Source organism: Trichosurus vulpecula, chromosome 8, assembly GCF_011100635.1.
Source record: "Trichosurus vulpecula isolate mTriVul1 chromosome 8, mTriVul1.pri, whole genome shotgun sequence".
NCBI lineage: Eukaryota > Metazoa > Chordata > Mammalia > Diprotodontia > Phalangeridae > Trichosurus > Trichosurus vulpecula.
This window is the reverse complement of record NC_050580.1, coordinates 234,563,193-234,580,714: the sequence shown is the minus strand read 5'-3', so window position 1 is coordinate 234,580,714 and position 17,522 is coordinate 234,563,193. Positions and strand designations below refer to the sequence as shown.

At 41.5% G+C, this 17,522-nt stretch overlaps 1 protein-coding gene across 1 annotated transcript in view; it reads left to right on the top strand.

Moving 5' to 3' along the window:
• Positions 1-9,478: 9,478 nt before the first annotated feature.
• The window catches only part of SPTLC2 (serine palmitoyltransferase long chain base subunit 2), a 176,009-nt gene continuing 167,965 nt past the window's right edge, over positions 9,479-17,522 (top strand). The window contains exon 1 of the mRNA XM_036734628.1: positions 9,479-9,702. Within this exon, the coding sequence (XP_036590523.1) occupies positions 9,565-9,702 (138 nt within the window). The 5' untranslated portion in view covers positions 9,479-9,564. The remainder of the gene's footprint in view (positions 9,703-17,522) is intronic.

The following is a 17,522-nucleotide window of genomic DNA, read 5'->3' as shown; positions in this document are numbered from 1 at the left end:
TGTTGAGTGAAATGTATTTTTGTATTCAACTGTATGTGTGTTCTTCCCTCCTTTGCCCCCTTCAGGAGAATGAAGTTCAAGTTCAGCACTAGTTCTCTTAGTTTGTATAGGTATCTACTTGTATTCTCTGATAATGTGAGGGCATTCTCCCCCACTCCATGAATTCCTCCTCCTCTCCCTTTCCATTGTTCTTCTAAGATCATCAAGATATAACAGAACCACTCCCGGACCTTCTGCCTAATAAGCCTCCTATGACCTCTGATGATTCATGTATTATTTCATGTTAAAATGTAAGCAGTTTATCCTTGTTTGTTGTCCACCCATCATTTACCTTTAGTTCATTGTTCCCTCATGTTTACCTTTCTTATAGTTCTTTCCATTTATGTGGCTGAGCTTTAGAGTTTCTACGCAGCTCTCCTCTTTTCATCAGGAACACTTGGAAGTCCTCTATTTCATTAAAGATCTATTTCATCCTGTAGGATTATACTCAGTTTTTCTGGGTAAACCATTTTTGCCTGTAAGCCTCTATCTTTCGCCTTCTGGAATATAGTATTCCAAGCACTCCTCCCCCTTATAGTGTTGACAGATCATGTATGATCCTGACTGTGGCTCCTCAGTACTTGAATTCTTTCTTTCTGTTTGAAGTATTTTTCTCCTTCACTTGGAAGCTTTGAATTTTGGCTCTAAAGTTCCCGGGACCTTTAATTTTGGGGTTTCTTTTGAGAAGTGATTTGATTTCTTTTATTTTTACTTTGTCTTCTGATTTCAAGAGATCCGGGCAGTTTTATGATTTCTTGAAATTTAATGTCTAGGTTTTTGTTTTGGTCATCACATTCAGTTAGTTAATTTTGTTTCTCTTTGATCTTTTTTTTCCAGATTGGTGGTTTTTCTATGAGATATTTTGTATTTTCTTCTATTTTTTTTTTAGCCTTTTGACTTTGTTTTAATACATATTCCATTTGGTCTTCCATTTGGTCCGTTCAAATTTTCAGGGAATTTGTTGCTTAAGCAAGATTCTGTGCCTCTTGTGCCTAGCTGTTAATTCCCTTTCCAGTTCTTTCTTACATAACTCATTTCTTTTTCCTTTTTTTTTGCCTCTAGCACTCTCATTTCACTTGTTAAAAACATTTTCACTCTTGTTAAAAAATTCTTGCTTCATCTCTTCTAGGAATTTTAGTTGAATTTGTGCCCAAGCTGTTTTTTTTTCTTTAAGATTTTACTTGTATATTTTTTGAAGTCATTTTCTTCTTCTAGGTTTGTGTCTTAACCCTGTCACTTAACCTTGTGGCTTTTTTTTTAATGGGATTCTCTTTTTGTTTGCTCATCATTCCAGTACTTGTTGACTTTGGACTTGGTGTAAGGCCCAGGCTCTGTCGTTCCTGGAGGAAAGGTCTGGGCTGGGCTGGTTGCTTTCTTGGAGTATTGAATGTTGTGTTGTTCCAGGACCTCAGGGACATCTCAGGCTAGGGACCTGCATGCTTTCAGTTTTCCCAGAGTGGTCTAAAAAGACAAAGTCTGATTGTTGTCCACCTGTCTGAGCTTTGCAAGTTCCTGATCTGGGTTTGGGTCTGACTAACAGTAGCCTGCTGCTGTCAGTCAACTGGGAAGCTCTGCTGCTTCAGAATTACAGAATGTCAGTCTCCCCTTTAGTTGGGAATTCCTGCCTTAGTTATTCCCTTTCAAACTTCAGATGGGGCTGCAGGTGGACTCTGCTTCTGGAACCTGAGCCACTCTGTTGCTGTTGGCTTCTTAAACTTGCTCCTTTCCTGGTATATTGCCTAGCGCCTGAGACTGCTGGGGATGGGGACAGTGGAGGGCTACTGCAGGGACAAGTCCTCTTGCCAGTTCACCCTGAATCTGTGACAAGGAAGCGGGTAGAAGGTAATAAAATCGCCAGTTTGCACATCCCCATTGTGATGCCCTGGTATGGGTCTAAGACCCCTTCTTGCCATGGTTCGCAGCTTCCCTGGGTGCTGGTGTGCTTTGAGTCTTAGTGTGCTCTGAGTACTTGTGTGTTCTCCCCCCTACCCTTTTGCTCCCCATGCTGTGTGCTCTGCACACAGGGTCCACAAACTTCTTTGTCTGTGCCTATGACCTGGCCTGGAAAAATGACTCACTATAACTTTTTTCTTGGGTTTCCCCATCAGGATTCAGTGTAGTGTGTTTTCTAGATCTATTTGGAGGAGTTTTGGGGGAGAACTCCTTGCTGAATGATTTCCTGCTACTCTGCTATCTTGGATCTGTCCCTAAATATCACTTTGTAAAAGCTAATTGATGTTAATTGGCTAAATGATATTTGGGCACAAATCTCTATTTCAGTCAACAATATAGGGGAGATGCTAACTCTAACTGGCGCTTGATATTGGAGAGAACACACCAGAATGGAAGCTTGAGCCCAAAGCACTTTTTAAACAGCCCCTAACTCCTTAGGGCTGTCCCTAGAACCCTGAGGGGAAGATGTAGCTAGTTGCTTTCCTGAAACCTGACCTGTAAGACCAGAGTATCATTCCACCAGTACTAGAAGGCTATGATAAAAAAGCTTTGTCAAATTCTGTGACTGATTCTGTGCTCTGTGGTCTCTACGCAGGAAAAGAGAATACCCAGAGGGCACCAGTGGACCCAGGGCCAGGCATTACTGAGAACAGAGTATTGTGAATGAGAGGTCCCTAACACACAGTTACTAACTCTCTGAAGTTTTGCTTGGAGATGTTGAAGTCATTGTCTTCCTCTGTGTTTGTGTCTTGAGTTTTCCTGTTTCCCTCGATCAGGTTCTATTTTCGTTTGCTCATTTTTCAAGCTTGCTTCTTGACTTTGGACTTTATGTTAGTTTTGAGCTCTGTTTACCTCTAGCCATGGTCTTAATGGGAGGGACTGTGTAGCCTGAGCTTCTGTCTTTCATGTCCTTCTGTTGCTTTCACAGCTCAGGCTGGGGCCTTTAAGATTTTGATGCTTCCAAAGTGGTTTGATCCAGGGAGAAGGCTGTTTGCTGCCTTCCTGGTCTGAGCTCTGCAACATCCTGATGCAAGTTTGGGTCTGTTGGTTTGTGTGTAGTTGAATTTTCACAAACTGCTGCTGGATTACATCACTGTTAGCCCACTGGAAGGTTCTGCATATTCAGAATGACTGAACTACAGACTCTTCCTCAGTTTTGTTCTCCTGTCCTGGTTTATTCCACTAGAGGCTTGTGAACATTAAAACCGAGTCTCTAATCTGTTTCTGGGTTCAGAGAGCCACAGCTATGTTTCTGGAACTTGTTCCTTGGTCCTTATATAAGTAGGGCTCCTGTTCCCTCACAACCCTAACCCTGAACATGATTTCTCCTCTCCTTCCTGAAATTGTTACTTAGAACTGGGTAATGGGTGACAGAGGTGTCAAGTGGCACCTATTTCTGCTCCTTGTGCTAGTACAGGGGACCCCTGAGATTTTCTCCTACCCAGGTATTCAATCCCCTTACTGTCCCTGGGCTCTGGGCTGCTCCTTGCAGCTGCTACTGCTGCTACAACATGCTGCTGCTTCTGCCTGCTGCCACCTTGTGCTCCTGACTAGCCCCCTATCCTAGTGTCTGCAGACATCTCTGTCCATCCTCCTAAGCTGACCTGGGCTGGAAAAATCACTCACTGTGACTTTTCCTTGGCTTTCCTGACCAGAATTCATTCTGGCATGCTTTATAGGTCATTGTGGAGGGGGATGTGAAGGAGCTAAGGCAAAATTGATACCTCTAAGGCATCTAAGATTGCATGTTGCAGAACAGTTGTCAGGTTGCCTTGTTAGAAGGAGTTACTCACACCAATGAAATCAGATATAGTTAACAACGAAAAAAACTTACAACTTTACTACCCACTCACTCTTTAATTCCCTGTCACCTGACTTCTAGCCTTATTACTAAAACTCCTCACTCCCAAGGTCATTAGCCAATCAGTTAGTCAACAAACATTAAATGTTTAGTATGTGCCCAGCACTGTGCTAGATATACAAAGAAAGGCAAAAGCAATCTCTGCACCCAAAGAGCTCACACTTTAATGAGGAAACAACCTGAAAAGAACTAGGTATATATTGTATTTCATCGCATATCATAGATTTTATGCCAATTTTTTTGGGGGGAAAGGAGGTTTGACCATTATGGGGAGCTTTTTTAAAATTGTGCTGGTATACTTAAAAATTATTTATTACTAAACTGTCTTTGGTGCAAGATTAGGATGCATGAAATACTCATGAAAATTAAATGCTGACAGCTTAAGCTGAGAATTCTAGGCTCTTGCCTTGCAATGCGGGAGAGATAAATGTGTTTCCATATACCACTGGTGAATATGTTGCTGCTCTGTTTACCTTTTATGCAGCATGACAAATAGATATACATGCAGGCAATTATGGGATGAAAGGCAAAACTAAGTTTTGGACTAAAAAAAAACCCACAACAACAAACGCAGGGTGCCATGATTATGTGGTGGTCACGAGTATGCAGTGAAATACAGTAAGATAAATGTAGAGTAGTTGGAAGGGGAGACAGTCATTAGTAGGTCAGAGAGGACCAAGAAACTCCTCCTACAGAAGTGAAATTTAAACTGAGTCCTAAAGGAAGAAACTAAGGTAGAGGTGGGAAAGCAGGGCATTTTAGGCATGGGGGAAAGTATGTGCAAAGGCACACAGTGGGTAGATAGTATGCCATGTGTGAGGAATAGCAAGTAAGTCAGTGTTCATGGATTGTAGTCCACTGAGGATAAAAATAGTAAAGGGTAAGAAGACTGGGAAGGTAGGAAGAATTGAGGTTATAGAGAGCTTTAAAAGCCAAATAAAAGAGTTTCTATTTGATTCTGGAGATAATAGGAAGACATTGGAATTTATTGGAGGAGACCACATGATCCAAGTTATGATTTAGGAAAATCACCTTGGTGGCTGAGTAGAGGATAGATTAGAGTGGAGACAAACTTTAGGTAGGCATACACATTAGAAGCGTATTCCCAAGAGTTCAGGTTTTAATCACCAAATCCAACATTAAATCCAATCAACCAAATCTCAATCATCATTCTTATATCTTTGTGTTCATTCTTTATATGGCTTGGAAACTGGTACCATCTCCTTCTTGATGTGCCTATCCCTTAGATTCTCTGACACTTTGATTCTTCTCTTTTTTAATCTTTCCCTTGCTAGTTCATCTTCCTACTCCTGACTTTCTAAATTGGAGTGTTCTCCAGGGCTCTCTTATTGGATTGCTTGTTTTTCCTCACTAAACACTCTCTTCCATGGAGGTCTCACCTGCTCCTATGATCACTTCAATGATCACTTTATGCAGATGACTTCCAAATCTACATATCCTGTGCTGACCTTTCCTGTGAGTGCTGGTCTTAAAATTTCAACTTCCTACTGGACATTATCTGAATATTCCACTGGCACCTCAAATTCATCCTGTGCAAAAGAGAACTCACCTCCCACCCAAAACCCACCCTTTTTCTCAACTTTCCAGTTTCTCTTGATTACAGTATCATTCTCTGAGTCATTTGGGCTTGAAACCCCAAAGTCATCATTAATGCTTCCCTCTCTCTTACCCTCTGTACCTAATCAGTTGCTAAGACCCATTGATTATACCCCTGAAATCTGGCACATCTGGCCCTTCTTTTCTTACTCTCATTGCTACCACCGTAGTTCAGGCTCTCATTACATATCTCTGTACTACTTCAGTAGTCTCCTAACTGGTGCCCTTACCTGCAGTCTCCTCCCACCTGATGCATTCTTCTCTTAGTGACCAATTTTCTGACCACATCATTTCATTGCTCGTAAACCTTGGTGGTTCCCTGTTAAATACAGGATAAAATACAAACTCCTTGTTTTGTTCTCTCAATGGGATGGCTTCAATCTACTTTTCCAGTTTTATTTCATATTACTCTACACTTATTGGGGGTTTTGGCCAAACCCATTGCCTCTCTTGCCTCCTGTTGCTAGTCCTTGTCCCAGGAATGGATTCCATTTCCACTGGTTGAAATCCTTCTCTTCCTTCAAGGCCTAACTTAATCCATGAAGCCTTCCCTAATCCTTTCCTCCCAAATATGTCCTGCCTGCCCATTTGACCTTTCTTATGCAATTTCCTCATCATCTGTACTAAATTTATTTGTGTAGCTGTCTGCTTACATCCCAAGGAAAGGAATGGTATCATTTTTCATCTTTATATTCCCCATGCCTAGCACAGTACCCTCCTTGAATTAATGAGGGCTTCAAGAAAGCATTAAGAACTTAAGGTCCTTTAAGCACAATGCCTATTGCAGCAAATTGACACTTGATAATGTGCTACCGTGGACCATTATTTTAACTTATTGTTAGTTTCTTTAATAACATTCCACAAATGTTTACTAAGTTTCCACTATGAGTTACTACTGGAGATACAATGTTCAGATAAGATATGGAGTTTGTAGCCTAATAGAGTCTTAAGAACAGAGGCCACATTGTATATTTCATTTGTATCTTTCATAGCCAGAAGATCAATGTCTGCTGTTTGTTTATGCAGGAAAATTACTCAATATAATGATGTGTGACCCAAAAGTCTTACAAACCTGTAACATATTATGATCATACAAGAATCCTTGATAGATGCAACCACAGAGATAACTCTGTATAACAGCAGTTTGATTATCTGTTAGTAAGGCATAAAGCAAGGAGGCATATTTTGCCAAAGTTGATCACAGGTGTCATGGAAGATGTCCTACACAGAATTCAAATGGAAGAGGGATTCCCCATATACAGTGATTTTTCCATAGGTGCTCTTACTTCTGAATAAAATTTTGATAATTGCATAAACCCCCAGAATACTAAAGGACATGCTCAATGAGATCTATTGTTATTTAAAAGAGATCAGCCTAGTAATCCACAGAGGAAAAAATCTAATGGATTAAAAAAATGCATATTGTCCAGATTAAGAAACCTAGTCGGAGGCACAGCCAGTTGGCTGAGGCCATTAGTACACATTTAAACAGGAACTATAGATGAGCAATGAGCTGGATCTAGAGTGGAATAGAAAGAAGAGAACAAGCTGGAATCTAACTGATAACACTGGGCAGCACTTGCAATGAACCTAAGCTGCTCCTATATTAAAACAAACAAACAAACCCATCTTTCCAACACCAATATGGCTATAAATCATGAAATATGATTTCTAAAAAATCACAAGTTTAAACATTTTTCATTAACAAAAGGAAGAACAGATCAATGAATTAGGCAAGAAACGGCACAAAAAAAACCCCTATGAAAACAACTTTTAAAAAACACAAAGATAAAAATTCTGAAAATTAAAGTGACTAACAAAACTAAAAGCAAAAAGAGAGAAACACGTTGAATTGGTAACTAAAAAGCCTAGTTAAATCTATAAACTGTTAGCTGGCAGATTGAGAGGAGGTGGTTAGGGAAATCAAACCATACATAACAATAATGAAAAAAAGAGAACCTACAAAAAATAAAGAGGAAATGAATGAATAACTGCATGAACATTTGTTAAGTGCTTACTAAGTTCCAAGCACTGTGCTAAGTGCATTGAGATAGAAAGAATCAAGACAGTCCCTGCTTTAAAGTAGCTAATACTCTTAGAGAAACAACAAATAAAAGAAAGTTTCACTTCAGGGCAGATAGAAAAAAATCACTTACAGTATAATCAAGAATTTAAATTTCCTATTATGAATTAACAAGAAAAAAAGCTTTAAAATAGCCCCAATCAATAAGACTGTACATTATAGGACTACTATAGTGTAGCTTGGGTAATGAATCAGTCACCAAGAATATATTAAGCACCTACCTCTGTGCATGATTCTGCTGGGCATTGGGGATACAACGACAAAAAAGAAATAGTCCCTGCCCTCAAGGAGGTAATGTTCGAGGGAGAAACAAAATGTACACATATAAATGCATATATACAAAATATTTATAAAAAGTAAATGCAAGTTTGGGGAGAGGAAAAAGTTACTGTCAGCTAGGGGGATGAGGAAAGGCCTTTTATAGGAGGTGCTGCATAAGCTGAACTTTGAAGGAAGTTAGAGATCTAAGGGCAAGAAAGCACACATTCCAAGTATGGGAAATAGATTGCAACCAAGCAGGAACAGGCAATGGAATGTTGTATACATAGAAGAGCCAGTAGGCCAATTAGGTTTTTGGCAGAACTGTAGAATGAATGAAAGGGAGTAACGAGTAAGTCTGGAAATGTAAGCTAGAACCGGATTGTGAAGGACTTTAAATGCTAAAGGGAAGAATTTGCATGTTATCCTAGAGGAAAAACAGGAGGGTGACAGGGTCAGATCTGTGTTTTAAGAATATTATTTTGCGCTGAGCAGAGGAAGGATTGAGTGGAAAGACTTAAGCCAAGTAGACCATTCAGGAAGGTTACTGAAACAGGGCATCTGAGAAATGATAAGGGCCTGCCCTAAGGTAGTGGTCTGCCAGAGAGGATAGAGGAATGCAAATGTGAAATATGTAGAGGTAGAATCTTCGAGGCTTGGCAACTGATTGGATATTTGGGGCTAAGGAAATAGCAAAGTGGAGTATGATTACAGGCTATATTGTGAACCTGGGGCACTTGGAGAAAAAGAAATGGCATTGACCTCCACAGAAAGTTCAGAAGAGGTCAGGGGAAACCAAAGAGGGGAAATGAGTGCAGTTTGGGGAAAGTCACTTCCCATCTCCAGGCCTCAGTTTTCTCATCTGTAAAATGAAAGGATAGAGCAAGATGACCTCTAAGGTCTTTTCCAACTCTAAAGATTTAAGAAGCTCAGGAATTTCCCAACTAGGCAAGGAGAGCAAAGATACCACCGAGAGGCCAGGGGCGAGGGGCGAGGGGCGAGGGGCGGGACGAGAAAGGGTCATGCAGTGGAAAGAGCACCGCCCAGGAGTCAGGGGAACCCAGCTCCGCCACTTCCTAGTCCCCATGAGACCTAGAGCAATTCACTTTCTTTCTCAAGGATTCACTTTCCTCTTGTGTAAAAGGAAGGAGTTGAGCTCGATGACCTCTAAGGTTCCTTCCAGTTCCAGATATCTGATCCTAACAGCATGAACCAAAGAACCCCCCACGTGGTCCGGGATCTAAAGCCACAGAGCCCGGGCTTTGGCTCCGCTCCCTCCCTCATTCCCCATCAAGGGCTCGGCCTTCTTCCCGTCCCTCTCACTTTCCCCCTCGGATGTGCTGCGGGAGTACAGCGGCCGAGCCCTTTCCTCAAACAGACGATCTCTAGCAGCACGGTTACCGCCCCAAGGTCCCTCGGAGGCGTGCCCCCACCCCATACCTTCGGCTCTCACGTCCACTTGGGTCTCACCAGCGATAGGCCGAGCGGGAGCTTAGACCACACCCTCTCTTCCTCTGGATTGGCCAGTGAGGCTTCGGACTGTTCCTCCCTCTCCCTGCCCCCTCCTCTTTCTCCCGGCCTCGGGCCAGCCCAGAGTCCGGGGGTGTTGGGTCCCGCCTCCATGTGACTGCCGGGTCGGGAATTGGCGGCGGCGCGGCTGCCATTTCCGGTTTGCTGGAGGTGGGCGGGTGGGGTGCGGCGCCGAGCCCGAGTGGCCGCCAGATCCTGCCTCGCACCTGGTGCTGCCGGCAGGATGCGCCCAGGGCCCGGGGGCTGCTGCTGCCGCCGCCCTCCGCTGCCGAACGGCTGCGTCGCGAACGGGGAGCTGCGGAACGGGTATGTGAGGAGCAGCGCAGCAGTCGCCGCAGCCTCTGCCACCGCCACCAGCCAGGTACGGGGCCGGGGGCCGGGCGGCTGTCCGGGGGCAGGGCCGGCCGGGGACCTGAGTTCCCTCGGGATCCGCTGCGGCCGCCGCCGCGGGGTGGGAGTCGCTGGCCCGCCGGGCTTCGGTCCGAGGCGGGGCCGCTGCCTGTTCAGGTGTTTGGCTCCGGATTGTCCCCCCTCCCCCCTTCCTCCGAGCTGCTCCCCCCTCCTCAGGATGCTCGGCCCGTGAGGCGCTGGGGGTGCGTTCCTGTCACCTGATTCTGCTGGGCTCAGGCTGCCACCCCGGGTGATGGGGAGGGAGGGAGAGAACTGACCAGGCGGCGGCAGACAACCCCATGCCCTGTCCTTCCCCAGGCCAGGCCGCGCACCCCCAGCTGACCTCCTCCTCTTCCTCCTTTACTCTTTTACTCTACTTCCTCCTCCTTCCTCTCAGGTGTTCGCCTTACCTGTTGGTCGACAGGGGGAATAAACCCTCCTTCTTCGGAAGAAGCCTGAGGCTGACATCCAGCCCTTTGGTCACATTAAGTGTTTGCCACGTGCAGATCCAGGCTGCATTGCCTCCCTCCTGCATAAACGGGCTAGCTAGCCCCTGCCCCCCCTGGCACGCACTTGTCTCTTCTTCCCTCTTGGAGAGGACCCATCCACTGGGCAGAGCAGTCGTAGTGGTTTATATCTCCCTCTGTTTCAACCTGAACACTGAACAGGCTATAAACTAGGGGATCTTTTGACCAGGTAGTGATTTGCAGTGAGTCTCTAATAATTGAGAACGAGGACGGACTTACCACCAACTTCAGGAAGCATTTCCCGCAGCAATTCTTAATTTCTCCATGTGTGCACGAATTACAAACAAAAATCACATAGTCCCTGCCCTTGAGGAGTTCTGAGTTCTCTTGAAACGCCATAACTTTCACTCACTAGTGGAAAGTTTCAGTTCAGAACAGTGACTTTTTGCTGTCAGGTAACCTGGCTTTAAAAATGCCAGGTTATGTGGGATAGTTGTGATGATTTGCAATTTTCTATTAACCAATCCCTTCGGGACTGTTTTTCGTCTTTGCATGGGGGGTGGGGAGGTGGCGGAAGTAGTTTGGTACCTGATAAAGAGTGGTGTTCAGTCGTTCTCAGTCTTATCCGACTCCAGTCGTGACCCCATTTGGGGTTTTCTTGGCAAAGATACTGGAGTAGTTTGCCATTGCCTTCTCCAGCTCATTTTACAGATGAGCAAACAAGCAAACAAGGTTAGTGAGTTGCCCAGGGTCACACAGCTAGTAAGTGCCTATGGTCAAATTTGAACTCAGAGTCTTCCCGATTCCAGGCCCAGCACTCCATCCACTTTGCCACCTAGCTGCCCTGATACAGAGTAGGTTCTTAAAAGGTGAAAGGTAAAAGGTAAACTTTATAAGTTTAAGTAATTTGAAAAAAGGAGTCAAGGTTTCCTCCAGTAGCCGAGACAATGGCGGTTTTCAATAGGATGAGTATCTGTAGTCCTGGGAGAAGAGAATAGAGAACCTAGCATACAGCACCCCATGTCCCAGCATTAGCAAAGAACACACACGCACACACACACACTGTATATTTCTCCAAATACAGCATCTACCGGAGTTTGGTGGTAGTGGTGGAAGTGGTGTTGAATTCAGTAAAGAGAAAGAATAGGTCAGACACCCATTCTGTTTTAAAATATAAGGTCAACTATAACAGATAGTGGTGTCCTGAGGTTGGAAGAGCCTGCCTCCCTTGGAGTCAGATGGAGCTAGGCTCAAGTCCCTGCTACATTTACTACCCGTGTGATCTTTGACAAGTTAATATTAATTTCTCTGACAGTTTCCTCCACCATTAAATGGAGATGATACTTGAACTCCTTCAGTGTATTGTGAGGGAAGTATTTTAAGATTTATGAAGCATTGTATAAGAAGACATTAATACACTGGACCGTCTTTTTATTTTTCTTATAATTGTATGGGAGATTAATAATTAGTAATAATGAAAGGAGCTTTCAGTTCTATGGTGACATGAAAATATATGTAACATGTTTTTTCCGGGCCAAAATGTAGCATTGACATTTAACATGTTTTCCTGTTGAAGTTGTAACTAGGAAAGTAAGTTGCAGTGAAAGAATGAAAACAAATGTTTCTTTTCCAATGGGTCATGACCCTTCTAAGAGGAAAAAAAGAATCAAGAGGAAGATGGTTTTCAACACAGGCCTGTGTTCTAATGTTTGGAGTGTTTTCTGTTTTTCTAGAAAACAAAAGTTGGGTCCCAGTCACCCAACAATTAGTAAATTTGCATTTATAATTATGAACTGTATTCAGAGGTTTTCAACTTGGAAGAAATATCAAATTACAAGAGTGAAATAAATGTATAAAAGATAGTCTTGCAACAAGTGTCTGACTTAAATGGTTGTGACCCAGTCAAGTTTATAGCCCAAAGGGGAAAATACAATTCTTAGTATCTTTTGTGTTTTTAAAAGAAGAGATGGCAAATCTTCTGTGGAACTGTTAAGATTGCGGTATACCTTATTTGAAACTATTTATCAGAATAAAAAGGATTTTAAATTTTGAGATCTGTTAGTGCTGAACTTCATTTTCAGAACTTTTGTTCAGTACACTTAGTTGGCTGGAGGAATACTGCTTAATTTGCTTCCTTTATTTTTTAGCAGAGAACTCAATATTGGTAGTTTTATAAGGACACAAAGTGTTCCTTCATGGCTTTTTTTTTTTCAAGCAAGTTAAGAAAAGGAGCAAAGCTCACAGGCAATAAAGAATGAAACCGATGCATTGTGATCCAACTATTTTGTTCTTCTCAGGGAAAATGTTACATCATATTATAAAAGATAAATTTGCAGATGTGTGGCACCTAGCTATATGTTAGCTAAGAAGAACACTAAGACACCGTAATGTGGTTTCGAAAACTAAGCTATAAAGTGGCTTCCTTATCAAACCAAATACTCACCCACGGTAAATGGACAAAAGCTGGTTGGATTAGCCAGGCTTCCCTACAAGGTACTTATGATTCCTATCACCACTACTTTTGTAGTAATTCTTAGCGTTCAGTTTGCTCTCCTAAATTGTATGTGTGGTTGCTATCTATATATTTCTAGCTACCTTGCAAGGTTGTTTTGAAAAAAGTGTTTTGTGATCTGCTGTTATTACACTAACTTCAAAACTCACAGTCCTAGGAGCACAGTCACAGATGATTAAAACCAAGTGGACACAATGTATTGTATCCAGACCTCTCCTTTTACAGATGAGGAAATTGAGGCCAGAGGGCTGGAGTGCCTGTCATTGGACAGTACCACTTAGTCTGTCTACCTCTGCTTATTTCCCTAGGAGCTTTTTGATTGTCTTTGCACTTGTTCTAGCTCAGATCTTTAGGAAGAATAGAAAGAATAACGAGCACCAGGGCTTCTTTACCTTCCATCCTGACAAATATATGGCCAGGAAGGAAATGTATGTGCCAGATGTTCTCAGATTGTACTTTGAGCCTTTCCAGAGAGTGTCTCAAGGCCTTCACTGAACCCAATTTGGGGTCCCAGACTGTACCATAGCCTATAGTGGCACGCTATCCTCTTTTTACTCTCTCTTCTTTTCCTTGAAAATTGAAAAAAAATGTTCCAAGAAATCTAGGGGCTGAATTGTAGATGCAAAATGAACCTGTGAAGGGATAAAAATAAATGTGCTTAGAGGGTGAAAGCTCTAGACTGCTTATAGGAATTTAAGATTGTGCCTTTTGCTCATAGGAAAGCATTTTGAGGGGAACAATCAAACATTATTGTGTAATGGTGCCTCTGGATGCTTATGGATATCACCAAGAAACACAGCAATTGAACAATAAAGCATTGATTTTTCAGGCTCCCCCTCCCCCATGTACAGCTGAACAGGAGGGTGGGTCTTGGTGGTAATTTATAGTTGGGAAAATTTGCTATTACCAAGAGCTTTCAAAGAATCACAGAACTAGAAGTCATCTTAAAGTATTTTACAATTCATTTTCTGCCTTTTTGTAGGATATTATTTGAAACATCCTAGTTACATTGGTTCCCTGCCTTGGTATAATGGGAGGAAAAAAGAACACTATTAAAATCAGAAGATTTGGTGACTTTGGGAAAGTCATTTAACTTCCCTGAGTCTCAGTTTTTTCCTTTATAAAGTGAAGGGATTGGAAAGTGATCTTTAATGTCTCTTTTAGCTCTCAATCCTATGATTCTACCATCAGGGAAGGAGATTTAATCATATCCCCAGAACAGCATATTGCTATCAAGAATATACCTCAAGAAGTAGCTAGATGGCCAATCCCTTGTTCTGTCTGCAGAAGTGAGATAGTGTGACTGGTTACTGTCCTTCATTATTAGTGAGTCTCAGCCTTCATTTCTGTGATAACGTGTATCTGTCTGATCTCCACAAATCTCAGAACAAAGTTAACTTCAAAAATTTTTAAAAATTTATTACTCTGGGGAGGGAAGTACTACAAAATAAGCATTATAGGGCATTGTCCTTGCACTAAGGTTGGGGAATAATACTTTAACATTTGGCTGTGTTAAACTTTTTTGAATATTTCCATGTATGTATAGTACAACATTCAAATTTCCATTTAGAAATCTTGTATAAGTAGGCATTCTCATCGCCATTTTCAATACGAGAAAGCAAAAACAAAGACTTGATGGAGTAGTGGAAAGTATCTTGATTTTGGAGTCAGAAGACATTGGTTTGAATTATTTTATCACTGTGTGGTCATAGTAGGCAGGTCACTTATGAAGATGGGGAGACAGTTTCCTCATCTGTAAAATGAGAGTATTCAATTCAACCTCTTAAGATCCCTTTCAGCTCTAAAATCCTCTGATATTATGACTGAGCAATGGTTACCTGGTGAGTCAGAGGTATAGTTAGAACCTAGAATCAAGTTCTCCTGGCTCACTATTCAGTTCCATGAAATTACTAATATAACAACCAATCAATTATATGAAGACTGTGGTCTGCTATATGTGGCACAGCCCCAGAGACAGGAAGACTCATCTTCATGATCTCCTCTGGTCAGAGATGGTTCCTAGCTGTGTGACCCTGGGCAAGTCACTTGACCCTGTTTGCCTCAGTAAACTCATCTACAAAATGAGCTGGGGAAGGAAATGCCAAACCACTCCAGTACCTTTGCCAAGAAAACCCTAAATGGGGTCATGAGGAGTCAGACATGACTAAACAACAACAACAAAATAGGAAGACTAATTACTTAATTTTTTCTGTAGTCTAAAGAAAATTGCTTTCACCTTTATGTTGTGTATGTCAGCTCTTTAATTTTATCATTGTGCTGCTTTTTAAAATTTTTAAAATGTCTCCAAAGCAACTCTGAACTATACCTCATATTCTTAGATATTTGAAAACTATGGGAGAAGAATCTTAATCATACCATTGTCACAAATTCTTCTCTGTCAATCAGTTAATAAGTATTAAATACCTATTTTTGTGTTTGGTGTTGGAGATAAAAATATAAAGAATGAAGCAATCCAGAGGCAGCCAGGTGGTACAGTGGATGGAGTACAGGCCCTAGAGTCAGGAGGAATTAGGTTCAAATCTAGCCTCAGACACTTATAGTTGCTTGACCCTGGGCAAGTCACTTAACACCGATTCTCCACCCCCCTCCCCAAAATGAAGCAATCTGTATTTACAATGAGCTCATATTATAAAGGAGGAGACAAGTATGTACAGGGTGTCCATAAAGTCTGTATGCAATTTAAAATAGTTGTAACTTTGTAACTACCATATTTCCCCATGTGTAAGATGTACCCCTTTCCGAAAAATTTGGAGTCTAAAAACTGCGTGCATCTTATATGGTAGTTGTAGATTTTTTTACTTGAATTTCCCACTTTTTGCGCTTGTTTTTGCGCTCATTGTAGATTTTTTTACTTTCATTTCCCGCTTTTTCAAGCTTGTTGTCTTTGCGCTCATTGTTTCTCATTTGTTACTGGTATATTAGGTTACATTTTGCCACGTTCTGCTCAGAAATGGCTCAGAAAAGATTTTCGTACAGTGCTGAATTCAAGTTCAAAGTGATCCAGTTTCCAAAAGTGAGTGGAAGTTGTGCTGCTGAACCTAAGTTCGGTCCTCCTCCAACTGAGAAAATAATCTGAGACTGGCTATGGGAAGAAGAAACCCTACTGAAAACGCCATGGCAGAAGAAGGCCATGAGAGGCAAGTCAGCAAAATGGCCTGACTTAGAGAGGGAATTGAAGATATGGATTGAAGAGCAAAGGGCAATTGAAATTCCTGTGTCCACAAAGATGGTTCAGCATGAGGCAAGAAGAGTTGCTGATGAAAAAGAAGTTACTGACTTCAAAGGAGGCCAAGATTGGTGCTTCAGGTTCATGAAATAGAATGGACTAAGCATGTGTACACACACCGGACTTGCCCAAAAGTTGCCTGAAAGCTATGAGCAAGTGAATAAAACTTGAGTTTATTCAATAACTTTATGTAATACATTTTTTTTTCCAAATTTCAGGCCCCAAAATTAAGGTGCGTCTTATACATGGAAGCATCTTATACATGGGGAAATACGGTATATGTGATAGAATCTGTAAAAAGCAAAAGAAAGAAGAAACACTTAATTTTTTTATTGTTCTTGTTAATTTTCAACATGTCCACCATCATTACTAATACAAAGGGTAATACTATTCTGTAGTTCACGTAAAACATTTTCAAGCTGATTTTCAATAATGCCAGCAATCACATCAGTTATTGCAAATCTTCTTTAGATCAAGGTTTGGTTGAATAAACATTAGTTTTCACATGTCCCCATAAAAAGAAATCCAGTGGAAGTCAAATCTGGCAAACCTGGAGGCCAAGAAAATGGTAGACTTTGAACAGCTGTGGTAGATTTTAGTTCAGCCAACCAAAGAACACAGTTTACTTTCTGTTCTAGTGAAACCATGGGTCAACAGTAATCCTGAAAAAATAAGTAATTTTTAAGTTGAATTTCTTTTTTTTTTTTTGCTTTTTTTTTGGCAGGGCAATTAGGGTTAAGTGACTTGCCCAAGGTCACACAGCTAGTACAAGTGTCTCAGGCCGGATTTGAACTCAGGTCCTCCTGACTCCAGGGCCGGTGCTCTACTCACTGCACCACCTAGCTGCCCCCAAGTTGAATTTCTAAAAATAAAAATAAAATAAACATAAAATTTCTAAAGACAAAAATAAACTAGATACATCGAGCTTTCTAATCCTTGTTACAGATTCTTTCTATCACATATAGTTACAAAGTTACAACTATTTTAAATTGCACATAGACTTTATGGACACCCTACTTAAAAATGTATGCAGCATAAATATAAAAAGTAAATACAGAAACTACAATGTACAATGTAGATTTAAGGGGAGCATACTAGTATTTGGGGGATGGGATCAGGAAAGGCTTCATGAATATGACACCTAAGATGCATTGTACAGGTAGAGATGGGGCAGAGTATGGGAATGCATTCCAGGCATGGGGGATGTCCACTGCAAAGGTATGGAGGCAGGAGATGAAATGTCCTGGAACAGACAGAAGGCTGGTTTGACTGGATCACAGAGTACAGTAGCAAGAGTAATCTCTAATCAAATGGGGAAGATTAGTTAGGTCTAGGTTGTATTGGACTTTCAGAAAAGCTAACCAGAGGAGCTTATAAAAGATCTGAGAGGCAATAGGAAGCCACTGGAGTTGGTTTAGTAGTGGAGTCATGTGTCCACTCTGAACTTTGTCTTTTGCCTAGTTATGGGTATTCAATTCTCATTTTGTATTTTTTTTAAAAATTTATTTAACATATTTAGTTTTCAGCATTGATTTTCACAAGAGTTTGAATTACAAACTTTCTCC